The following is a 26777-nucleotide window of genomic DNA, read 5'->3' as shown; positions in this document are numbered from 1 at the left end:
TAAAAAAGAAATAACCCAGTTTAAAAACTGGCAAATCAACTTTCTGGAGTGATGAAAATGTGCCATAACTGACTGTGGTGATGGTTGGACATATCTGTGAACACACAAAAGTCCATGGAAACAGAAACCACCTTCTACAGCTAAATTATATAGGATGTGAATTATTACTCACAAAAGCTGTTTCTTTAAAAGTGAAGGTGAGCTGTCTATTACTTTTGGGAACAGCTTGTTGGCAACATCATCTGAGGAGTTTGATACAATGGTGGAGGCAGAGGACAACTGAAGACATTTCAGGTGTCTGCCAACCCTTTAACCCTTTAACCCTACCTTCCTCTGCTCAGCTCTGAGTCAGAGGACCAATCCCAGCAAACTTCTTCCCCAGATCCCTCTACTAACTGTCTCCTTTTTAGAAGTAATCGACAGGAGGCTGGACGGTAGGGATTTACAGCTGGTTCCAGGGCTGCTGTCTACCCTCCAAGGATGCCTGGGTGTTTGACCCTTGGTTAACTCTCCTAACATTAACTCAGATAATTGTTATGAATACTTACAGGAGATGCACAATAAGTGACAATCTAAAAGAAGACTATTTACTGTTTCATTGCTGCTACCCCCAGAGAATGGAAGCTAGTCACAGATACCTGAGGGCCTGTGTAACTAAATAGGTAGGTATAAAAGTTGAAGAGACCCCAGCACTGATGGTTCCCTTAGGCTAAGGTTGTCCACCTACGCTCAAGCCTCGTGTCTCAAGGCCATGCCCATCTCAAGAGTAGACTGACTAGAACATCAGAAGCTGTGCCTGGGAGCATAACATCTCCTCCGTGTTGATACTGAGCATGCAGAGTAGTTTCATGTCTTGAAGCTTTCCTTATAGCTAAGCAAACTTGAGCCAGGGTGAAGCCTATTGTGCCTCATGAGTTGGATTGTGAATTTGCATCTAACCTCACTTCTGCTGGAAGAACAGAGGAGACAGTGCCAAGGCAGTGCCAGGAGACTAGAGGGTGAGAGAAGAGGAGGGTCTATGGTGTTTCTCCCCTGAATCTCTTAATCCTGAGACATCTATAGTGGGTCTACCTCCTGCCAGGCAGCCCTCCTTTCCATGGGTCCCTTGCATCCATCAGCCCCTCCAGGGCTGGGATGGTGTCTCTCTGTAGTTGTTAGATTGAGTTGCCTCATGTTCTCCTATTTCCTCTTTCAGCTCTCACAAACCTCAAATATATAACCCCCATATTAAAGTACTCTATTGAACTACCTGGTGTGTTTTCTGCTTTCCTAACCAGACCCTGAACAGAATAGTTCAAAGCAGGAGCGGTCTTACAAAATACAGCCTTAAGTTACAATTTGGGGATTGAACGCTTATTTATTTTGGTAGGAATGCAGTATCACCTCATTGTTAGTAGAAAATGACATTTTAAAACCCGTGGGAGGGGTGCCTGTGTGGGTCAGTTAGTTAAGCATCTGCTCTCCACTCAGGTCATGACCCTGGTGTCTTGGGATCCAGCCTATGCTCAGTGGGGCGTCTGCTTCTCACTCTCCCTCTGCCCCCCAACTCATGCTCTCCCTCTCTCAAATAAATAAATTAAATATTTTAAAAAATAACCTGTGTCATATGGTGGCATCACACTGGTTTATCGGTCACCTAGTGTTTCTTAGGGTGATGGGCCTATTGTTGAAGGCTAGATTTTTGGAGAAGCAGTTGCCTGTGATTTCAGTAATCATGATTAAGGGGCTATGTGGTGAGATGATGCTTCTGACATCATGAGTCCGCTTACAGGAACGAAATTATAAATTCAGTATCTTAACCTCTCTATTCAATGTACGGTTAGAAAGCCAGACAACTTCCATGGGAGACTGACAAGATTTATTTATTATACCCACAGGAGAGAGGACTTGGAGAATTAAAGCCACAATCTAAATGTACAGCTTACAGAATGAAAGTTAAGCATATTGCCCATCAAAGTCTCCATGAAAATATTTGGACACTGACTAGGGAGGAGTGGGACTCTGAGACTCAAAGTGAGTGTTTTGAATATATTTCAAAGAATCTGAGAATCTTCAATCACCCAATTACTTTGAAACTTCCTTTTTCACAGAATTAGCTTTTCCTATCACAACTGAAATAATTAGCCTTCTTTTGCTTGGAGGCCCTATAATAATCTTGTTTGATGCAGTTTTTCTTGCAAGGACATGCCTGTTCTCCTTAAAGCCTGTACCTGTGATTATTCATTGCCTGGAGAGCCATCACTATTGTCAGATCCCAGTGTGACCCAGGAAGACAGCGGCAAAGTTATACCCAAGAGAAGATAGTTTAAACACAAAACTAATTACAAGATCTTCCTATTAACATTTGCATAAACTTTAAAAAAATGTGTGGAATTGGACTCTTGATGTGTTAGACCAAAGAAAACAGAATATAATGTTGGATAATGCCAAACTTACCAATATAGATGCAGTTACCAGAGAATATGAAGTGTCAGCACTTGAACAACAGCAAGTGGCTCCACCATTTTTCTTGATTGTTAGTATGGAAGCTGGACACAATAATGACCTTCATTAGTAAGAATGTGATGCCTAAAATGCACCATCAAAAGCTTAAAGAGATGGCAATATTGAAGAGGATATTATGATGGGCAACCCATTCACCTCGACTCTTCCTTGGCGGAGAGTCCAGAGAATACTCTCTTCATGATGACATTATGGAATGAATTAGCAAGAGGATATGTTTGGGAATAATAGTGAGAGATTTGTCCATTCCAATGATCTCAGCTGGTATAATGTCATCCTAAATTAGCCAGATTAGATGACAGTAATAATCATCCTTAAAGCCTGTGCATATGACCACTCATTTCCTGGAGAACTATCACTATTGTCAGAACCCAGTGTGACCCAAGCGTGACCCAGTATAACCCAAGTAATAATCATCCAACACAAGGTTGGAACAATTACTGTAATAGGCAACAGAACAAGATTAACAATAGGAATATTTTAACTCACAGAGATATCCATGACATCAGCTAATGAATCAGGAGGTACCTAGGAATGAAATAGATGGTCAGCTTACTAAAGTATTGCTTGAGCTATATAACTGGAAAAAATTTTAAATATCACATATCATTTATCTAATGCTGCAAAACTCACCACTCTGAAACCTAGTATCTTTACATAATCATTTTCTCACAACCAACAGATCAGCAATTTGAGCTAGGTTTAGCCAGATACTCCATTAACCTTGACCAGAGTTATTCACATTATTTTACTCATCTGGTGGCTCAATCAATGCTAAAAGATCTGAAAATCTCCTCACACATCAGGCAGTTGGCAGGCTGAATATGGAATGCTTCAGTTCTCTTATGTGGCATTTCCTGCTGGCTAGCTCTTGTTCACACATTACATAGGTCTCAGGTTTCAAACCACAGAATTCAATGAAAAAACAATTTTCCAACTTCCTCTTCCATCATATTTACTAACTTCTATTGGCCCAAGTAAGTCACATGACCAAAGCCAAATTCAAGTCTAAAAGCTGTATCCTGTATGGAGATATAAATTTTAAAAACATTACCATGTTGGTATCATTTAAAGCCTTGAGAGAGAAGAGTTTTAGAAATTGAATCTTACATTATTACAAGTTTTAGAAAATTTAGGTGCATTAGGAAGAACCATCAAGAGAACATCAAAAAGGGGCACCTGGGTGGCTCAGTGGATTAAGCCTCTGCCTTCGGCTCGGGTCATGGTCTCAGGGTCCTGGGATCGAGCCCCACATCCGCCTCAGCATCCCTGCTGAGCGGAGAGCCTGCTTCTCCCTCTCTCTCTGCCTGACTCTCTGCCTACTTGTGATCTCTCTGTCAAATAAATAAATAAAATCTTAAAAAAAAAAAAGAGAACATCAAAAAGAATCCATCAGGACAGTAGAAAGAAAGAGGAAAAAACTCCACAGAAGGATGAAGTTCTAGCTACGTAAAGTAAGTAAGGAGAAAAGAGTAGTCAATATCAGGTGAGATAAATGTGAATTTTAAAACAACATAGAAAGCAGCAGTGTGGAAGTGACTTGTGATCCTGATAAGATCAGTTTTAGTGGAGGAGTCCAATTTCAGACTTACAACTTCTATTTCCATTTTTATGTCTTTTTTTATTATTTTTATTTATTTAACAAGCAGAGATCACAAGTAGGCAGAGAGGCAGGCAGAGAGAGGAGGAAGCAGGCTCCTCGCTGGGAGAGCCCGATGCAGGGCTCGATCCCAGGACCCTGGGACCAAGACCTGAGGCAAAGGCAGAGGCTTTAACCCACTGAGCCACTGACCCCATTTTTATGCCTTTTAAGGTTTTGCTCCATCAAATCTAATTGTCAGAAGACAAATAAAACATAACTATGATGCTGTATATTAGATCCCCAGAATTTGTTCACACCATAGCTCAGAGTTTGTTCTTTAGCCAACATCTCCCCGATTCCTCCAGTCCATATCCCCTTGCAACCACCATTCTACCATCTGCTTCTATTGACTGACTTTTTTTAAGATGCCACATACAAGTGATATCATATGGTATTTGTCTTTGTCTGATTTATTTCATTTAGCATAAGATGTTCGAAGTCCATCCATGTTGTGGAAAATGATAGGATTTCCTTCTTTCTCATGGCTGAATAATACTGCACCATATATATATATATCACATTTTCCTTATCCATTCATCAGCTGACAAATACTTAGGTTGATTCTTTATCTTGTCTATTGTGAAAAGAACTGTAGAGAACATGAGAGTGCATTTATCTATTTGGGTATATATGCAGGATTACTGGATCCTAGTTCCATTTTTAATTTTTGAGGAACCTCCATACTGTTTTCCATAATGACCATATCAATTTATATTCCCACCAACATTGCACAAGTTTTCCCTTCTCTCCATATCCATGCCAACGTTTGTCATTTCTTTAATACCACCCATTCCAACAGGTGGGGTGGTGATATCTCACTGTGGTTTTGCTTTGCATTTGCCTGATGATTAGTGGTGTTGAGCAACTTTTAATGTATCTGTTGGCCATTGGTCTGTCTTCTATGGAAAAATGTCTATTCAGGTCCTTTGCCCATTGCAAGGGATCAATAAACCCATTGGGATTATTTTGGTGGTGGGGGGGGGTTATGGTTAAGTTGTAGGAGCTCCTTATATATTTTCAATATGAATACCTTATTAAATATATGGTATCTGATAAATAATTTTTGACATTCTATAGGTTGCCTCTTGATGCTGTTTATTGTTTCTTTGCTACGCAAAAGCTTTCCAGTTTGAAGTAGTCCTATTTGTTAATTTTTGCTTTTATTGTTTGTCCTTTTGGAGCCAGATAAAAAAAAAAACCATTGCCAAGAACAATGTCAAGGGGCCTTGTTGCTTTGTTTTTTTTCCAACATGTCTGTTAGGTCTACTTATTATTTCTTTAGTGGCATCATATTCGCCTGCTTTGTGATCTGTCTGGCCTTACATTTGTGTCTGTGTGTTTGAAGGAGCAAACACCTCTCCATCTTTACAGCCTGTTTTTGACAGGTGAAGACTTTCTCCTGTCAGGCCCCTGGGCTGATGGGATTATCTCTGGAATCATAGTCTCCAAGGCTGGATGAAACTGGGTCACCTTGCTGCTGCTGACTCCTCAGTTGGGTCTGCACACCACAAGTCTATTATCAGGTACATGACAGTCCTGGCTCCTGCTGGGTCACTGGGCAGGTTCCTATATGGGCAGGACTATCCCTGAACCACAGCTGAGAGGGGATTGAGCCAGGTCACAGGGTCCATTCAGGATCCATAGCTGAACCATAGTCAGCCAGTCTGCCTCCTAGGCACTGAAGGGTGTGTCTTCTGCTAGGCCCCTGGGTGGGCAAGAGTGCTCCCAGACCATGGCTCATGCTGTACCCAGGTCACAGCGCTTCAGGCTCTTCAGCCCTAACCAAGGTCAGCAGTCCTATCACCCAAGGCTCAGGTGGGCATGATTCCTTCCAGGTCCCTTGGCTGATGGTGTTATTCACAGAACCAGTGCCAAATAGTGACAGAGCCAAGTCCCCTCATCCAAGGGGATGAGGCTGTTTTCTGGTTAGTATCCAGGACCATGGTCAGTGAGCCTGGCTCTTCAGAGTGCAACAGGGAAAAAGACAGGCCTGGAAGAAAAATTAGAGCAGGCAAATTCTGTGCTTTATCTTTGTGAAAGCAAGTCTTTCTTCTTCGGTATGTCCTTTCAATACAACTCTCCTCAGCGGCTCCAATAACGTTTCTGGACCTCTTACTTGGAACACAAAGCTCCCACATAGAAACTTGTGTCCATGGATGGCTGCTAAAATGATTGTTGCTGTGGGAGGATATGAGCGGAGGACCCCCTATTCCACCATCTTGCTGACCCATAACAAACATTTTAAGGCCAAACTGATAGTATTCTCTAATAATTCTTGGAAGACCTATGATAGACAACACATCTTACATGGAGCTTGTAGCATCTTTCTTGGCACAGTAAAAATCCACATTTGATGTGTATCTCTGTGGTGTTCCTCCTGGGCTATGAAACTCACAGGGCATCTATCATAGAAGAAAATCGTGCATCAGAAACCCCTATGCCAAAGATCCTCAAGGGCCAGGCTCCCACAACTTGCCTGGTCAATTTCAGTCTTACAACTTCTACTTCCATTTTTATGTGTTAAGCCTTTGCCCCCAACAAATCTAATGTTTCAAGAGACATGAATAAAACACAACCAAAGTGGAGTGGAAAAGAGGGAATTTTAATTTATTCTCATTGGGCTGAAGGAAAGTAAGGAATGTGAATCCTGAAGTTTGGGATAGGAAACAAAGAACACTATTTCCTCTTCCTCCCTGACCATACCTTTCAAGTCTTCTTCCTGGTTTATCACAATTCTTGGAAAAATACACTTCACCACACCACACCCCCCTGACATTGCTCAATATTTGCTTAAGTGAAAGAGGCTGAGGCAAGCTAAAGGAGGAGCTCTCGTTACCCTCTGCCATCACCCAATAAATAGCCAGACAAGCCCTCACCATTCCTGAACACTTGGAAAGATGAGACAATCTCACCAGCTGCCCCTACTGGGGCTCTTATTGTTTTCTCTTATTCCAAGACAACAATGTGAGATCTGTGGTGAGTATTCATTGAGCTAAAATTACTCCTTGTGTGATAGTTTTCTAAATTCCACTGGCAGGAGACTTGTTTAGAGTGACTTGAGAGAAGACCCTATTCCACCTCTATATGTGATGGTACTCTGAGTAATGTAAAAAGTGGCAGGACAAGGTGAGGAAATTGCCATAATGTATGTTGTTTTAAGAAGGGTTGTAGAGGGAGGAAGACAAACCATAAGAGACTCTAAATCTCACAAAACAAACTGAGAGGGTATGGGGGGTGGGAGGGTAGGGATAGGGTGGTTGGATTATGGATGTTGGGGAGGGTATAGGCTATGGTGAGTGCTGTGAAATGTGTAAGACTGATGATTCACAGACCTGTACCTCTGGGGCAAATAGTACATAATATGTTAATATAAATAATTTTTTTAAAAAGAGGGGTTGTAGATTCAATGCTAACTTGACTAACTGTTCTTCGTATATTCAGATTTTCTCACCATAGCAACCCTACCAAGAAACTGTCTATTCTTCTTCATATTCAAGGATAGACTATTCAGGATACCAGAAATTTTTCAAGATTGTAGAAAGTTTTATTCTGAATTTGAGATGCAGTCTATTTTTTTGAAGTTCAACTCAAGGGTTTTGGGTTATAACTACACAGAAAAAAGTAATGTTAATCATCCCTTTCAAATAACAAAGACTTCTCTCTTGTCATTATTGAGTTTAGATGTTCCAAGGTACACATCCCCCTCCCTCCTACTCACCCCCACAGGACATGGGTACAAGCCCATGTATGTACCTTTGGGTATAGGATCCCAAGATTGTGTGATTCTATTAAAAACTACTAAGTAGGAAAAAGAAAAACTGGTTCAGGTATAGTCTGACCCCTTACTAGCTGAATGATCCAATGTTTCTGAATATTTTTAGTTTCATCCATAAATTGAGGATAATTGGGGAAAGGGTTGGAACAAGTGATGTTATGAAGCTTGGTATAGCTCTCAGCTGCATGGTTTCTTTTTTGTAAGTCTTTACCCTGGAATTGTGCTTAAACCCAGTCCAAAGATGACTATGTGGTGCCATCAGTGGCTACATGCTCCTGGTGTTCTGGAGCCTACAAGAAGAGGTCAACACCACAGCAGAGAGACTTGTGTTCACACAAGCTAAAGCAGAAATGCTGCCAACTCTAGTTTTTCTTCCTGGCCTGTCATTTCTTTTGTTGTATTCTAAGAATAGGGGGTCTCTGTGGAGGTTTTAAAAGTTCAATCTATTGTACAGAATAATTAACTGTCTTAAGTGGTCAAGGAACCTGAACCAGTTTCAGGAACTGAAAAGTCTGTTTCAGTGCCAGAAAATCTGCTGAACTGGATGTTTCCATATAATCTCAGCCATGACTCAACAACTGTCCAATTATTCTTCTAACAAAGAGGTACTTTTCTACAACCACTGGACCAGATCTCCCTGACTCTCTTTTAGAGAGAAGAAATATGGAGGGGTGCCTGGCTGGCTCAGTCAGTAGAGCATATGATTCTTGATCTCGGGGTGGAGATTCTGATCCCCACATTGAGTGTAGAGAACTCACATTGCCTTGGTTCTCTAAATATAGTGATAGAAACTACAGTTGAGCTAAAAGTGATAACATGTGTGTATTTTACAGTTTATTAAGTGATTTTTTGTCCAATATCTATAAAATAAAGGTTAATATCCATAATTTTAAAATGAGGAACTGAAGGTCAAGGAAGTTATATAAGTCACCCATAGTTACAAGTTAAGGGTCAGAGAATCCAGCCAAAGTCTAGCTGAAAAAAGAGCTCAGCATCCCACTAACCCAAGAGGTAACTGGGAGATGGGTATGATTTTTCTTGGGAGTATCAACAAAGTTCATTTTTTTAAATTTTAATTTATTTATTTTAAAGAGAGAGAGAAATAGTCCATGAGGTGGAGGGGCAGAAGGAGAAGGAGAGAGAGAATTGCAAGTAGACTCCATGCTGAGTGCAGAGCCTGCCCTGGGGCTCGATCCCACCACCCTAAGATCATGATCTGAGCTGAATTCAAGAGTCAGCCACTTAACCAACTGAGCCACCAGGCACCCCTGAACAAAGTACATCTAAAAATGTTTTAAGTAGTAACTAACTCTTCTAATTTTCCTTTCGTTCTTGGGATCTCTGGACTCTCTTTTTACTGCCCTCTACCTTCCACCTGAGATTTGGCATGTTGCGGGCTGAAACTAGAGGGTTTTCTGCAAGGTACATGCTGCTGAATAATGATCTTGATGTTAGGTCAGATGGGTAACCAGACAATTCAGCTCTGGGGTCAATCATCACCATAACATAGAAGTGTTGCCTTTTTTCCCTCTATATTAACCAGAGTTACAAGAAATGGATATGGGAAAGAATTCAATCTGGCAAGCAGACAGAACTACAGTTTGGGAGTCAGAAGACATGTATTCTAGTCTCCCTGACCATCCTGGTCAGGTCTCATCCTCAAAATTAGGGAATGATACCAGATGTCCCAGGCAGGACTGATATTCTGCCAGTCAATAGTAAGGCTGAAACAGCTGTTAAAACATGGTAACACTTTGACGCTGGTTAGCAAGGAAGTAATACCTGATGTAGCAGAGACTCCAGACCCAATTTTATACTTTTCCAGCAACATAGCTAGTGACCACTGGATTGTACTATCTGTGTCATATCTGTTACTAAACATTTTGACACCAACCCTCTTCTTAGGATTCCCATTCCTTAATATTTTCTTAGTGTGTATTCTTATTTCCTCCCTCCTCTGCCACAGAGGTAAGCAAAGAAAACTACACTGCTATAAACCCTCTGATAAGCACAATGATTGATTCAAAATATAGCAAAGGAATCCAAGCTGCCAATGTACTGCTATCCCTCAGACTTTCTGGGATCCTGAACCAAATCCAAGAACAACAGCTGGTTGAAAAAATCAATCTCACTACAAGAAGTACAGGTGAGTACCTATATTCCTGGAAGATTTAGGAGAAGACTTACATATCCATAAAGATTATGTCCAGCAACAGATCTTTTAACAAAATTGTGTGTCCAAAGTCTCCCTGCTACATCTTTCCTAGCTATATAAAAGTTGAGGCGGCAGAAGGGTACCTCAAAACACCAATCCTCTGCTATTTACAGCTAGGCCTTACTTGTTTGTGTGCTATAAAACATTTTCCTTCAAAGAGTCACAAGGAAAAGCAAAATAAATTAAAGGCTCTTATCCACTAATACTGTTCTATAAGTTACCTGAGTTCACAACCAGGAGGGATATGGCCCACAGGTAAGAAACCGGACAATAGCAAGGAAACCGCAGGGAAATAGAGATGAGGACTGGGTCTTTTGGGTTTTTGTTTTTTTGGGTTTTGTTATTTGTTTTTTTGCTTTGTTTTGTTTTTGATTCATCTTGTTTAGAGAGAGGGGGGAGGTACAGAGAGAGAGGGAAGAAAGAGAATCTTAAGCAGACTCCATGCTCAGCACTGAGCTCAATCCCACAACCCTGAGACCATGAACTGAGCCAAAATCAAGAGTCAGATGCTTAACCAACTGAACCACCCAGGCACCCCAGATGAGGACTGGGGTTGAATGCAGGCTAGATGCTGAGCCCTTCATGTCAATACAGAGCCTTAGCTTTCTAATTGAGATAAGGGAGAAATGAAGCCACCCCTACCTACCTCACAATATTATTCTAAGAATTACAAGAAACCTGAGAATTTTGATACTCTACAAGGCAGAACATCCAAGTCAATTATTACTATCTTGGCAAGATGGCACCCACAAAGAGAGTAAATCCCAAAGTTTTATTATCTATTCTTTTCCTTTTAAAATTTGTATAAAGATTGCAGCATTCCCAAAACACCTCATGATTTCATGGGGAAGACTATGATCTAGTTGGCATTTATACAGCACTGCTAGAAAAGTCTCTGCTTTGGGAATAAATAAGACAACATTAAAGTATTTATATAGAGTGGAAAAAAAGAGAGAATTGACAGGTGATGTAAGTCAAGAAAGACAGGATGCCAAAAAAAAAAAAATCACAAGCATGTACCTTGTTAAACTCGAATACTTTTCTTTTCAGAGCCATCTTTAACCTCAGGACAGCTTGCCTTGGCTATACTGGCTTTAGGAGCATGTAAAGGACCTACTGGAATGTCTATAAATTATTCTGAACTGGTCAAAGATCTAGAAAATAAATTCCGAGCAGAAATTAAAAATATGGGTGAGAATCAAATGTTCAGAGACTCTGGACAACCTTGTCTTCTCCTTCACTGGTTCAGAACTGAACAGTTTCCCCTCAGTCTTTCTTTCTTCTCTTCATTCTATTCATCCCACATCCGTCTGCAAATCACTTTCCCTTCTTCCCTCTTTCAACATGCATCTTAACTTTTCTTTTCAAATAGTTTCAAATGAGTATTGACTCTACATCAACCTTACATATGATGAACACACACACACACTCTTATAGAACACAGTTCTCTTGTTCTCCAGAAGCTTGGCTTTTAGACAAATAATGAAATACACCAATAATAGCTGAGCAACATAGGACACTATGTCAGAAGTACCCAAGCATCTGATATTAGTAGAAGAGATAAAGATGGCCAAAAGTGCTTTATCACTGGGAAGAATAGGCCGACCATGACAGCTGTTAGTGAAGTGCATTGATTTTATTTCAACACCCACCCAGTATTTATCCTATTACTCATTAAGCCTCACTCTGGTCCCATCTTCTTGTGAGATGGCCTCTGCTTCTTCTACTTATAGTTTGGACACATTTCCATTCAAAGTGCAAGAAGCTTAGTGGTGGGAAATCTATATTCTAGTCCTACTTCTGTAACCACCTAAGTATCAGGATGGTATTTTCATCTATTAAGTGCTGAGTCTCCTCAGTTACAAAGGAAAGGAATTGAGTTGAATTTGGTGGCTCTTAACAGCCTTTACATTTCTCAGGTTTGCTGATTCTATGAGTGATCTTTCTCCCTCTATTACTCACCTTTTCTTAAATATAAAGAAATTCTAATAAGGCCAGTAGGAATAGATTAAAAATGTATTACTCCAGTATTATTGCCATGAGTAAGGTATTTCTTTCCTCTCCGACAGAAGATCATAGTGGTAATCCACTGACTAACTACTACCAGCTCAGCCTGGACATTTTGGCCTTGTGTCTGTTCAGTGGGAATTACTCAGTCAGAGAAGTTGCTAAACTCTTCAATCCTGAAAATAAAAATTACTATTTTCATGGACAGTTCTCAGTAGGTGAGTCATTACACCCATTTCCCCTGGGATGGAGGACACAATCACTGGTAAGTCTTTTCCTTTGAGTTTTTCTACCAGTAAGTACCTGGATTTTCTTTAATCCTCTTTGCCCTGCTGATCAGGGGAGAGAATTTTCTTTTTGAGATGAATGGACATTGGGGTGGGAGGTGCATTTAAGCATCTTTCCAGATGTGTACTATAGTAGAAAGATCCAGTTCCTAGCCTACCCCTTCTTTGAATTATATAACCAATGGATATTAACTCTTGATCTTAATTTTCCCATCTGTAAAATAAGGATATATTGCAAGAATCTTTATATAAGACATTTTAGGAAGTATAAGTATTAGAGAAAAGAGAATAGTAGAATTCACTTATCTTAAATTTACCTCTGTAATTTACTGGGACCATTTGGATGTGTGCACTTTCTTGTACAACACAACCTCTCCAGGGACAAGGTCCAATATTTTGATCAATAAATTCTGTATCCCTAACAGAGAAGGACCAGAAATTTTCCCCTGGGTCAATTTACACATTCAAAAATAGCTAGTATTGTTGCTCAGCCCTTATGGATCCAAACACAGCTTATCTTTCTCCAGGGAACCCAAAGAAAATCACCACTCAATATCTCTAGATAATAAGGAGAATGTGAAATTTTTCATATTCTCTTTTCTATGGGAGAGGGAATGTACAGGGGGAACTAAATAACAAGCCAGAAGAAGACATTTTCCCCCTTGCTTGCAAACTCTTGGCCCATTTAAGATTTAATAGAAAACAATTCTCTTAAGTTCTATTTTCTAATCAGCCTAATGGAAACATTGGAACATTACAAAGACATGTTTTACTTGGGATTTCATCCTGAGTTCTCTCAATTCCTTTACCAATATGGCTGAGGTGAAAAAAAAAAAAAAAAAAGAACAACCGAGATATAGAAGTGAGTCTGTTCATGTGTATGAACCTGCAAATCCATATATGTTTCTATGACCAACAGGTGAGTTATTGAGTAAAAGGTACAGAGTTACTCAACATAAGGAAGGGATCTTGAAATATTTAAGTGTTTAGTGCTGGAGGGATGATTGCTATCTCTTCAAATCCTCCTCGCCCATCATCAATTAGCATGACCAATCTTCCCTGTTTGCCCAGATCTGTGCCTCTTTGAGCAATGAAAATCCTACATACCAGGAGACCCCTCAGTCCAAGGCAAACTAGAATGATTGGTCACCTTATCACCAATGTTTTGTTTCCTGGCAGATACTGGTGCGATGGCTGTCCTGGCTCTGACCTGTGTGAAGGGGAAAATAACAAGAGGGCAGAAACAAATAGATAGAAAGGATATAGAGAATATTGATAAACATACAGAGTCACTGGTAAACAAGATTCTGTCTCAGAAAACAGAAAATGGTCTTCTTGGAAACATATATAGTACAGGAGAAGCTATGCAGGTAAGTCAGAGGGTAAAATAGGACACAGAGAAGAGAGTCATGAAGGAAAGAAATATCTGTATCCTTTCTTCCTGGTCTCAGAAGATATTATCCACTCTGTTTCCTATATGGACAGATTTTATGTGATTCTTCTCCCCTGATGGAAATGTATTCTCCTCACCTTAGATCCTTACATTTCCATGTCCAGTGCTTCCATGAAGCTTTTCCTGACTACAACTTTTTTCTAATTTTAGAGTCTACTCCAACCTCCTATGTTGTTCTATCAAATGCAATTTCACCATATGCCATATACCAGTGTTTGGTGCTTGCCTCTTCTCTCCCAAATTAGATTATGGTTGTCCAAGTGATAAGAGGCAGTGCCAGTAATACCAGCTAGTACTTATTGGCATGCTCATTAATGCACACAACAGCCCAGTGAGGAAAATATTATTAGTTCCACTTCCCAGAATAAGAGCATGAGTCATGGAATATCAGTAACTTGCCTAACATTACAAGGCCAAAAAGTGATTCACATGGAGAGGGAACCTAAACAGTTGGTTTCAAAACTCATACTCGGCACCTACTCTGCCCTGTATATGTTTCTTGAAGTCTGAGGCTTCACTCACTGATTTACATGACTCTAAGCAGTAGATACAAGAAGAGATGAAGGGAGATTTACAAAAAAAAAAATTTCACCCAGTAGTATGAGTAGGGGTCTGCCAGGCCACCCCAGGATGAGAGGGCTTTCCAAGGGAGAGAGATCAGCAAGGACAAAGATCAGAGGCACAGAAGAACATAAGGTATTTTGGGAAGATCAAGGTGTTCAGTATGGCCAGTGAGGGTCCTTGGGAAAAAAACACAAGAAGAAGCTAGGGGTGTAACAGGGGTCCAATCACACAGGTTTTTGGTGCTGTTGAGGCTGTTGTCTATCTTGCTGAGTTTGCACTTCATAAAACAGTGGTTGCCCATTCTGGCTGCACATTTGAATCACCTGAAAGAGCTTTCAGAAAACACTAATATTTAGGCTCCACACCAGCCAGTTAACACAGAAACTTGGAGATGGAGCATGTGCATTGGTCTGGTTTTAAAATCCTACAGGTGATGTTTATTCACAGCAGACTTGAGAGCTGCTTGCCTACAAGACAGTTTTGAAGATGAAATGAAATATAATCCTTTTTTAAAAATATCCCACAAATGCTTGTTGACTTCTTGGATAACTTAAAGGGTCTTCAGGAGAAAATGGAAAGAGGAACCGTCCTTCCCTTAGAAACTACAGAGTGACGTCTGCAGGACCAACCTGTTTTGTCCTTGTCTTACTCACTCTGATACCTTCCTAAATTTTCCTACCCCATCATGCTGTCCCCTCCAGTTTACATTTGCTGCTTCTATAGTTTCTATTCAAGAATCTACTTGACTCCACACTGTTAAGGAAAATAATGTCAGACACCTCACTCTGAAGCTCCGGGATCCACCAATGTGGCCCCAACCTCATTCTCTAGCCTGTTCTTCCACAATCACCCTGAGTCTCCCCTGTACACCAGTCCTCCCAGGCCATGAGGAATTCCCTGGGGGTTTTGCAGACAGTGTCATCAGAGACAGGCCATGCCCTGGCCTCCCCTACTCTAGCATCCTTGATCATGCTATTCCCTCTGGGTATAGTGCTCCTCTCCTATCTCCTACTGAAATGCTTTCATACCATCAAGGTCTACCTCAAGTACTGCCTTCTCCACCAAGCCTTTCCTCGGGGTCACAAAATGTTTATGTGCCCTTCTTCTTCTGAAAAGCCCTGGCACTAGATGATTCTCTTAAGGCATTCACCTTAGGAACTCCTTCATGATTAGTCTGTTAACAGCATTTATCAAGTATCTCCTATGTGACAGGTATTGATTGTTCCATATCAAGGCTAAAGAGTGAATATTAATACAGGATTGAGTATTTCTCTACCATTAGAGAAAGTCTGTTCTTATTGATGCCATTACAGGTTGTGTTATTAAGCAATTCCCCACCTCCCCTCCAACTAGTTTTTAAATTTCTTGGTGTCAGGAAAGGTATCCTAGTTGTCCAAGGTGCTTCCCCTTGTGGTCAATGTCCAGTAAATATTTACTGAATTCATTAGATGTAGGCTTTCCCCTTATTTGACGTTTCTCTCATTCATTCTCATTCCCTCTCATTCTTTCTCTCATACATTAGGCTCTCTTTGTTTCATCCAACTATTACAATGAAAGTCAATGGGTTTGTCAAAAAACACGGGACACAGTGCTCACAGAAATTTCTCGAGGAGCATTCCGTATGTCAACTGCTGCAGCTCAAATCTTACCGGCCCTGATGGGAAAGACCTACTTGGATGTTAACAAAGACTCTTCTTGTGTCTATGGCTCAGGTAGAGTACTAAAGAGCAGAATACCCAAAGAATGTGAGACTAAGATGTCCTTAGGGACCAAAAGTGACCAGATAAACCACTAAAGCATAACAGTTCCCAGATAGAATGTGGTCCTCCATGTGTCACCAGTGATTATAACCACCTGAGCATTTGTTCTTTTTTTTTTCAAAGATTTTATTTATTTATTTGACAGAGAGAGATCACAAGTAGGCAGAGAGGCAGGCAGAAAGAGAGGGAGAAGCAGGCTCCCTGCTGAGCAGAGAGCTGATATGGGGCTCGATCCCAGGACCCTGGGATCATGACCTGAGCTGAAGACAGAGGCTTTAACCCACTGAGCCCCCCAGGCACCCACTAAGGATTTGTTCTTAACAGTGTAGTAGATGTTGTTCTTGGTTCTAATACTGATAAACAAGGTAGATTTGATTCAATGATGTCTATCTCCCAAGAGATATTTTCTGATGGTTAGAGAGATATTCTGAGCATCATTCCCATTCTAAACAAAGAATGCTGTCTGACTCTCTGTTATGCACAATGAGTGAGCCCTCAGGGAGCTCAGAGGAATATGGGGGGAATATGGCAGTAGTATAAGAAAATTACAGCATGAATTATATATTCAAACAACAGATTGTTCAACAAAGGATAAAAGACTTGACCTTATCTCTGACCACTTCTGGGTCAGACATTTATAGGTAGGTTTAGGGACCTCAGACAAAATGTTTAATATCAAACTTCAGTTTACTAATATAAAAAATGCAATGATAACGTATCTAATGTGGGGTTTTGTAAGGACTGAATAAGATAAACCAAGTAAAATCATCAGTACAGCAACTGGCGTTTAATATGTTTTTAATAAACATTAAGAGATAAAAAAGCATCCAAAAAGGGAGGGAAGCATTATTGTATGCTGTACCAAAGCAAAACAAAAACAAGCAGCAACAAAATCCCTAAAACTCAGGAGCCTCTGTGAGAAACAGGAGAAAATAGGGCAACTGAATTGCTAAAACAGCTGGGAGTGGGGCCAAACACATGCACTGACAAACTGGTGCCTATCTGGTTTAATCATAGAAGAGATCTGCCCCTTGGTTGATGATTCTTGCTCCTTGTAGCAAATCCTCCTCTATGTCCCTAAAGGAAAGGAGTCCTGCGGGAGGTAGTGGACAGGTATGTAAATTCTAACACCTTTTTTTATTATTCTGAATACTAATTCTTCTCTTTCTTTTCCCTTTGCCAGATCCCTTCAACATCACCACTCAGGAATCTACACCAGTGACACCTTCTGTCTCACCCTCACAAATCCAAGTAAATTACTCTGTGGTAATCGATAACCAAGCAGATAACATCACTGTCTCTGTGGCAAATGGTTCTGTCTTCCTAGATGTGATGGAACAAGCTGAGAAGAAAAATCCAACTCTATTTTGGTATGTCTTTATGCAACCTAAGGTGAAGCTATTTGGTGATTTTGAAAGACTCAGTAAGAACACATAAGCACCTGAATACAAACTACATTCAAAATACTTCTTTATCTGTACCTTGCTGGCCATCTATATCTCATGGCAGGGATTTAAAAAAAAAAAAAAGGTGAGACTTTCCATCTTCTAGCACATCGTAGATATTAAATTAATGTTCACTTAATGGGTAAATAAGGCCCAGGGATCTCTCTTCTCTCAGCAAAATTCCTTCAACAAATAGAACCTTAGCTCAGTCATTCTGTGTTTAGAACACTGGGTCATTATTTTTGAATCATTGACCCCTTTAAAAATCAGATGACTGTTCAACAATTCATTATTGAGCACTACAACAAAAACTTATGATGTACTATATGCTGGCTAACTGAACATAATAAAAAATTTAAAAATAAAATTAATAAATAAATAAAAATCAGATGAGTGCAGTGGCTGCTGATCCCAGACAAATAAACATACACACAAAACTTGCCCTTTAAATCAGAGGTTTCACAAATACCCTGGGTCTCTCCATGCTCCCCAACTTTCAGATTCATGGACCCCTAGAGTAAGGTTCCCTGGCCTAAGAAGGTCAAATATTTCAAAATATTCAAAATATTCAAAATATTGACTTTGCCTCTGAAAGGTATGGTTCACTTGACTCCCTAAATCTAATCAGCATTTACTTTCTAGTCACATGAGGTAAGATGCCATAGAGAAAATTATATTTATACATATATTTAGTAAGTAATGTAAATATTATATATATGGAATGTAACTATTATAAAGGTTGCTTTCAAGGGCTCCCAAGAAGTCAGAGAAATATGGCCAGGTAATGTGAAACAGATACTGGCCAAGTCACTTTTTAATAAACAGAACATGAAATATTAAGTTGCTCTTTCCTGTTCTTCTTTCCTAAGAGAAAACCTACTTACTTATGATGCCTCTAGGATGTGAGGTTAACATTTTCTTCTGCTGCTTTTGTCTCTTCAACCTTTATTCCTTGGGGCAGAAGATTAGCAGTTGTCAACAACAACTGTCTATTAGTGTAGACACTAGTCCCTAGTGTCCACCATGAAAGGAGGCAGAGGCAGAAACAGGCTTCATTCCTCTAATTCAGCAGAGATTGTATGATGCCTGCATCCAAACCACCTGGAGTATTTATGACACATGCAGATTCCTAGTCACCACCTATTTACCTACAGAATCAAAGTATCTGAGGATAGAGCCGGGAAATTTGCTTTTCTTGATAATGGCTTCATATGATTCTTAGGTCAACTGAAGTTTGAGAAATGCTCATTAAGGTTGCCCTTGAAAGTTCTAAGTTCCTGAAACCCATTTATTGTCCCCAAAGGTTCAAATCAGAGGAGACCTCATGGGGCCCCTACATCATCAGTGTTCGGGGCATAAAGGCCGACCCTAATGACAGGACCTACTGGGAGCTCCTGAGCAATGGTGAACCCCTGAGCCAAGGTAAGGGAGAGAGTGCTAAAAAGCCCCACAGAGTGACAATGCCCCAAACACCCCGATGTGAGTGTGTAAGCTTTGGTGGGGAATGTGCTGAGGTGTTGGGAAAGTAAGATCCATTATTTGGTGATTTGGTCATTAAATCATTTGAGCCATTGGGCACCTGGATGACTCAGTCAGTTATGTGTCCATCTCTTGTTTTAAGTTCAGACCATGATCTCAGGGTTGTGAGATCAAGCCCTGAGTAGGGCTCCATACTCAGTGGGGAGTCTGTTTGAGATTCTTGTCCTCTCCTTCTGCCCCTCCCCCTGCTTGTGCTATCTTTCTCTCTAAAATAAATAAACTTAAAAAAAAAAACAACAGGTGATATGTATTAAGGAGCACACATGGTATGATAAGTACTGAGTGTTATATGCAACTAATGAATCACTGAACACTATATCAAAAACTAATGATGTAGTATATGTTGGTTAATTGAACTTAAATAAATAAATACATAAATACATAAAATCATTTGATCCACTTCTTATTCTTCCTTTTAGGACCTGGTAGTTACATTGTTCATGCAGGAGATGATTTGGAGGTTCGTTGGAGCACCTACTAATAAATTCAAACCTTCTTTAGCTGGATTGAATCCTTTTGCACTAGACTTGCCCACAGACACTGGCCTCATGCCTTCCTTTTCACTCATCTCAATTTCAATAGGAGGGTCAGTAACCTCCTTCTATTTGTGTGTCCAATTAAAGGTCAACAGCAATACAAAAAGAGCATTTTCTAATCATTTCATTTTAAAGGGGGATTATTGATCGAGGTAAGACTACCACAGGAAGAGGAAAGGGAAAAGAGATTAGACCACATCTCTAAATTGAATTCTACTCAAGGTCCCACTGCTAACTGTGTCAGTGAGTTTGGACAGTGGGTGGGAATGGAGACAAGGTTCTAGATCTAAAGTTGAAACAGCAGCCAATGAGATCAGGTAGAAAATCCATACAGAGATAGCTCTCCAAAACCCAGATTTAAGGGACAAACCGAGTGGACATATTGACCTCGGAAAGGCAGTAAGTAGAGAGAAAAATACTGCTCTGAAGAAAGAGGGAAAGGTGAGACTTCTACATAAAAGACCAGTCCATAAAGTCTCAGGAATAATATTATCCCCTCCACCAGCTATCCCCCTCAGGTCCCATTTATTCTCCCACATGTATTTTCCTTTTATTGCCCCATAAAAATCACTCTGATAGTCATATCATCAAAATACACATGTAAAAAAATCACCTTTGATGTTCATTTCAGTAGAATTCACATTTAAAAAAAATCAGGGGCACCAAGGGGTGCCTGGGTGGCTCAGTCAATTAAGTGGCTGACTCTTGGTTTTGGCTCAGGCCATTGATCTTAGTATTCTTGCATCAGCAGTGTTAGGCTCACTGCTCAGAGGGCAGTCTGTTTGGAGATTCTCTTTCTCTCTCTCCCACTGCCCCTCCCCCAGCTACCACTATCTCTCTCCTTCTCTGATTCTCTAAAATAAATTAATAAATCTAAAAATAAAAATAAATCAGGGATGACTGGGTGGCTCAGTCAGTTGAATATCCCACTCTTGATTTCAGCTCAGGTCATGATTTCAGTGAGATTGAGCCCTGCAATGAGCTTCATGCTGAGCACCAACACTGCTTGAGATTCTTCCCCTCTTCCCTCTCCCTCTGCTCCGTACTTCTCTCTCTCTCTTTCAAATAAATAAACAAATAAAATCTTTATATAAAGCAGACCCCAAAAGAAAGATATCTTCAGACAGAATTATATTATCAATGTCTCCCTCTTTCCTCCTGTGTTCCCTTCATGATACTCTTAGCTTCCTCCCCTCCACCAGCAGCCCTGCTTCATAGTTAGGATTTGAACATTGTTTTCTGGTACTGATCCTCAACCCTCAGGATCAACTCCACCTATTCTTCATTAACTTGATATGACAGATGACCTCATAACTAGACAGCAATGGATTCTATCCCCTTGAGTCTGGGTCTCATCTTGAAAGCTCATTTAGAGACATCAGACCTCCGTGGTGCTGTTCACATGGTGCCACAGCTGTCAGATCTGTTTCTAAACTCTACGAGTTATGTGAAATTGAGGGGTAATGTCTTATGGTGATAAATATGCAAAATATTATATAATTGCTATTCCTGACTATGATACACAGTGTGACCGTACAATTTATCATCCAACCACAACACTGTAAAGAGTGAAAGCAAACACTGTTAACAATTACACTCAAAAAGACAGATTAGAAACTGGTAATATCCTGGCCGGGGGGCGGAGGGGGACAGTACATACGGTTGGTTTTGTCCATCAGGAAAAATAATGATGCTCAAGGAAAAAATAACAGGAAGTACTGACCCTGCAATGGACCAATGAAACTGAATCTCAAGATAACGAAATTGGAATAGGTCCTTTTGAGATTGCAGACTCTCGCACAAAGATTCTAGGTCACTTTCAATAATAACCACTCAACATCAGTAAAGCACACAATTTATATTAGACGTATTCTCCCAAATGTGGTATAAGGATATTCTAATTGGCATACTGACACGGAATCAAATGACATGTAATCACAGCATGAAAAAATCATTTCCTTGGCAATTCTCATTTAATTCCTCTCATTGGATCAAACATAAAATCTGTTTATGCCACTGTGTTTCTAACACTTCCCTGTAGCACCATGAGCCTCCACTCTTAGCAGACAGAGCTCAGTTTCTCCCAACCATTGGTCCCATAGTAGAATATAGTAACATTGCTATCTGATAGGAATGCCTTTAATCACAGAGACAGACATGGAGAGAAATGGAGTAACATTCCCTTTGCATTCTACAGACATTGCCCATGGAATCCTATCTCAGCCACACTTGCCTTATGAGAAGCTCTAAGGCTTAACACTACGATAGAACCGAGAGAGTCTGAGGGGAGAAACTTCCCTCTGCTGCCACAGCAGAGAATAATCAACACAAATAAACCTCTCAGATGTCCATTGAGAGTCTGGGTGCTTGGATGCCAGAAAATGAGGCACTGGAAAAAATAGGCAAATAAAAAATAAGTTTCAGGGGGCGCCTGGGTGGCTCAGTGGGTTAAGCCGCTGTCTTCGGCTCAGGTCCTGATCTTGGAGTCCTGGGATCGAGCTCCGCATCGGGCTCTCTGCTCAGCGGGAAGCCTGCTTCCTCCTCTCTCTTTGCCTGCCTCTCTGCCTGCTTGTGATCTCTCTCTGTCAAATAAATAAATAAAATCTTAAAAAAAAAATAAGTTTCAGTCAAGGGGTGCCTGGGTGACTCAGTTGGTTGAGCACATGACTCTAGATTTATGTTCAAGTCACTATCTCAGAGTCCTGATATTGATCCCCAGGATGGGTTCTGTGCTGAGTGTGGAGCCTGCTTAATATTCTCTCTCTCTCTCTCTCCCTCTGTCTCTCCTTGTCCTCACCCCCCACTATTTCTCAAAAAAAAAAAAAAAAAATCAGTCAATAGCCAATGACTATCAAAATACATGAGTTAAAATATGTATGGCCTGTGTGGCTTCTGTTCTGGAAGTTATTTGCTAGCTGAGACAACTGTATCATAATTGGTCTTGCAGCAACCATGGCTGTAAGTGGCAATTTATAAGAAAGTGTATGTTTAAAGAGCAGGCACTGGGTATTATACACAAATAATGAATCATGGAACAATATATCAAAAACTAGTGTACTGTATGGTAACTAATATAATATATAAAAAAAGAAAAAAGAGGAAAATTTATGTAAATTCTTTGAATATTAATCTTTATCAAGAACATTAAACTTTATCAAGATATTTATTGTTTTTCATTCTGGGCTATAGAAATAATATGGTTGATTCTAAAATACAAATGAGTTAAAGAAACATTTCAAGATTGTGTTAAGAAGAACAAATAAAACAATGATGAATCATAAAAATATAAAAAATAAAAAAATAAAGAGCAGGCACACTAAGGGGGTGTCGGTGATCTCAGGATGGTCACTAGCAGGTTCTGGAACCCAACCTTAGTGGTGTACTGGAATCCTAATCCTGTATTAGAAAAAAAATTATAATTGTTGCTGCAACAAATTACCACTAATTTACCGGCCTAAGACAAACATATTGTATGATTCTGGAGGTCAGAAGTCAGAGAGGGATCTCATTGGGATCAAATCAAGGTGTTGAAAGCGCTGAGTTCCTTCTAGAGGTTCTAGGGGAGAATCATTTCCTTGCCTTTTCCAGCTTCTGGGGGAGGCCCACTAATCTCCACCTTCAAAACCAAGAGTTGTGTCATTCTGACCTCTGTTCCCATAACCACATCCCCTTCTCTGATTCACTCTCCTGCCTCCCTCTTCTACATATATGGACCTCTGATCACAGTGGGTCCACCCCAATAATCCAAAATAATCTTCCTATGTTAAAGTCAGCTCATTAGCAAACTTAGTCTCCCCCTGCCATGTGACCAAACATAGTCACAAGTTCTAGGGATTAGGAGGTGGCCATGTTGGGGGTGGGAAGCAGAGAGGGCATTATTATGCCTATCACTCCTTCACATGACATGCAAAGCCCTTAAACTGTCTTTCTGGCCTCATCTCCCACCATACACCATGCATTCATTAATAATACAAGTCACCCCAAAATTTAATGCCTTAAAACAACAATTTGTATTATCTCACAGTTTCTGTGGGTCAGGGTCTCTCAATGAGGCTACAATCAAGATGTCGAATGAAGCTTCATCTGAAAGCTCAACTGGGGAAGAATCAGCTTTCAAGATCATTCACATGGTTGTTGGCAGGATTTCTGCTTCCCTGGCTGTTGACTGGAAGCTACCCCCAGTTCCTTCCATAGAGGCTTCTCTATCAGGCAGCTCAGAACATGGCAGCTGGCTTTCTCAGAGCAAGAAGCAAGAAGAGCCAGAGAGAGACTGCAAGCAAGAGGGAAGTTGAACCTTTGTCTCCTCATCATATAACTTTTCCTGCATTATATTCACGAGAAGTGAGGCCAGCCCACACTCTGGAAAAGGGGATTTCATAAGGGCATGGATATCAGGATGTGGGAACACGGGGCCATGTTAGAAGCTGTCGAATGCACTCCAATATATATCCTGTGCTTTCATCTCACAAAACCACCAACACCCCCTAAGAAAGAAAGAAAAAAGTCCTGTATTTGTTCATTAATTTCCTCATCCAAAAATTCTTTATTCTGTTCCGACCGTGAACTAGGTGGTACAGTAGCTCAAGGGCTGGAGATAGAACAGTGAACAAGAGATAAGGTCCCTTCCCCCTTGGAGTGGACATTCCAGTGGAAAGGGAGACAGACAGTAAACAAACCACACACACAGTGTGACAGAGGGTGAGGAGTCATAACGGAGAAGAGGCATAGTGGGTGTTCATGGGGGTAACACTGTCTTCTACATAAGAGAGATGGTCTGGGAAGACCTCTTTGAGAACCGGCCTTTGAGCAAAGACATGAAGGAAGTGTGAGAGCCACAGTGAGAATATTTGGAGGAGGAGTGTCCCGGGCAGTGTGGACAGCAAATCCAAAAGCTGGTGATGGGTTCAGGGAACAAGAAGAAGCTCAGTGCCGCTGGAGCAGAGGAGTTAGGGAGAAGGCAGTCACAGGGGATATCCAAAGGCAACCAGGAGCCAGAATTGACAGGGTCCTGTCATTAAAAATGACTTTGAATTTTATTCTAAGATGAGAGCCACTAAAGAATGGCTCCCCCAGGGGTGCCTGAGTGGCTCAGTGGGTTAAAACCTCTGCCTTCGGGTCAGGTCATGATCTCAGGGTCCGAGCCCTGTGTTGGGCTCTCTGCTCAACAGGGAGCCTGTTTCCCCCTCTCTGTCTGCCTCTCTGCCTACTTGTGATCTCTCTCTGTCTCAAATAAATAAATACAATCTAAAAAAAAAAAAAAAAAAGAAACAAAAAAAAAGAATGGCCCCCCCAAAAGAAGCTGCTTAAATTCCAGTAATTACGAAAAAAATTAGCTCCTCTCATCCTAATCTCAAATATTATGTCTAGTTGTATGTTATAGGGAGTATACTTTGCGCTAATATCGTTGTATTTCTGAAAAAAAAATATATATATACTTAATATTTAATACAGTTCATTGATACACATTTTCTAGTTATTTACTTTAAGTGATAGTATCTGAAAGCCCTGGGTGTTTGAAATAGCTTTGTCCCCAGATAAAAATCAAACGAAACAATTTCTGGGCAGGGTGCCTGGGTGGTTCAGGTCCATTAATCATCCACTCTTGATCTTAGCTCAGGTCTTGATCTCAGGGTCCCGAGTTAGAGCCTTGCATTGGGCTCCATGCACAGCCCAGGTGCAACTTCACTTAAAAAAAAAAAAAAATTCTGGGAAGCTTGGGTCCATTGCTCGCCTGAAGCTAAACAACCTTAAAGGGCCTAGGCTGGGACTCAGGTCACAGCAACTTATTAACTGCATAAAGGCCAACTTCACAAAGCAAGTGCCTCGAACCAAAAGCAAGGTGGTGCCTTAAGAACTGCCTAACCTTTGGTGAAGTGGCTGCTGGCCAACACCCAGGAGGTTGTCTGGGCAGGTGTGTAAAGGCCCAGGAGGAAGGCGGGTTTACACTCACTCACACACCAGCCACACTCCTGATGTGATGACCCAGAATTGTGGGGAAGGACACTCTGTCATGGCCATCACTGCACACTCAGCCCCAAGTGCCTCCTACGACTGTGCCACCTAGAAGTCACCTCCACACACCTGGGAGGATGGATAGGCGGGAACTTAGATAAGCATGTGGAAATTAGTTCTATCAGAGAAGGAGGGGTCAGCTTAAATGGTTAGGAGTAGCCAGAACGGGGAGGACGCCAGACTGTTTGACAAAAAGAAGCACATATAAGAGAAAATAGAGAAACACCCTGCTTTCAAACATGGGGATCTGTGCACGGGACCCGTAAACTAAACAAGAGAGAGTGGGATGACCTGGTTCACCCTCCCCCTCCTGAACCTTCTCTGGGCTGCAGCTGGGACCAGCACCTGGATCCGAAGTTCATGCTGTGAGTATGGTGGTTTTTCCAGAGAGATCAGGGGAGCAGTTCCCCTTGGGCACAGGGGGAAACCTCATACACAGAGGTCTGCTGAGGAGAAAGTGATTGAAAACAGCAATCACTGTAGGAGTTCCAAGTGGGCGAGTCAGGATGAGTGTGTGCTGCATCTTTCCTGACTGAACCCTATAAGTGCTTGGAGAGGCAAGTTTTACATTTTACCTTAGAAGAGGTTGAAATCGTGGTGCAGGAACAATGGCTGGTGGCACAGAGAGAGATGCTCAGAGCTGTTCTGACCAAGTGCCACTGCTGGGGGATGTTGGAACTCACTGAGGACAGCTGGTATCCCAAGTCCTCCATACTTTCCATGTAAGACTGAGAAAAAAAGGAGGTGCCGGGCTGGCTTAGTTGAGAAGCATGCAACTCTTGATCTCAAGGTTGTGAGTTTGAGCCCATGCAGGGTATAGAGATGACATAAAAATAAAATCATTTTTTTAAAAGATTTTATTTATTTATTTGACAGACAGAGATCACAAGCTGGCAGAGAGGCAGGCAGAGAGAGAGGAGGAAGCAGGCTCCCCACTGAGCAGAGAGCGCTATGCGGGACTTGATCCCAGGACCCTGGGATCAGACCTGAAGGCAGAGGCTTTAACCCACTGAGACACCCAGGCGCCCCCAAAATAAAAT

At 41.0% G+C, this 26777-nt stretch overlaps 2 protein-coding genes across 2 annotated transcripts in view; one reads left to right on the top strand and one right to left on the bottom strand.

The window, feature by feature from the left end:
- OOSP2 (oocyte secreted protein 2) overlaps window positions 1-26458 on the bottom strand; it is a 62859-nt gene extending 36401 nt beyond the window's left edge. Inside the window, exons 1-2 of the mRNA XM_047693380.1 lie at window positions 26313-26458; window positions 2992-3030 (exon numbers count right to left, since the gene is read on the bottom strand). Coding sequence (XP_047549336.1) covers window positions 2992-3030; window positions 26313-26450 — 177 coding nt within the window. The 5' untranslated portion in view covers window positions 26451-26458. The remainder of the gene's footprint in view (window positions 1-2991; window positions 3031-26312) is intronic.
- On the top strand, window positions 7004-19831 carry LOC125079605 (transcobalamin-1-like). Its single transcript, XM_047693376.1, has 9 exons — window positions 7004-7120; window positions 9886-10065; window positions 11185-11325; window positions 12207-12359; window positions 13608-13798; window positions 15968-16157; window positions 17389-17575; window positions 18954-19072; window positions 19609-19831. The coding sequence occupies exons 1-9, from the start codon at window positions 7042-7044 to the stop codon at window positions 19668-19670; spliced, it is 1302 nt and encodes a 433-aa protein (XP_047549332.1). The 5' UTR covers window positions 7004-7041; the 3' UTR covers window positions 19671-19831.
- Window positions 26459-26777: the final 319 nt, after the last annotated feature.

The sequence above is a fragment of the Lutra lutra genome, chromosome 10 (genome assembly GCF_902655055.1).
Source record: "Lutra lutra chromosome 10, mLutLut1.2, whole genome shotgun sequence".
Taxonomy (NCBI): Eukaryota; Metazoa; Chordata; class Mammalia; order Carnivora; family Mustelidae; genus Lutra; species Lutra lutra.
This window is presented reverse-complemented; position numbering and strand designations above follow the sequence as displayed.

What these genes read in the sequence shown, in the direction of transcription:
- LOC125079605 (XM_047693376.1), top strand. Translation starts at nt 7,042, where the DNA reads ATGAGACAATCTCACCAGCTGCCCCTACTGGGGCTCTTATTGTTTTCT. An exon ending in TCTCACTACAAGAAGTACAG is followed by an intron (nt 10,066 to 11,184) that starts GTGAGTACCTAT and finishes TTTTCTTTTCAG; the next exon opens with AGCCATCTTTAACCTCAGGA. An exon ending in TCATGGACAGTTCTCAGTAG is followed by an intron (nt 12,360 to 13,607) that starts GTGAGTCATTAC and finishes GTTTCCTGGCAG; the next exon opens with ATACTGGTGCGATGGCTGTC.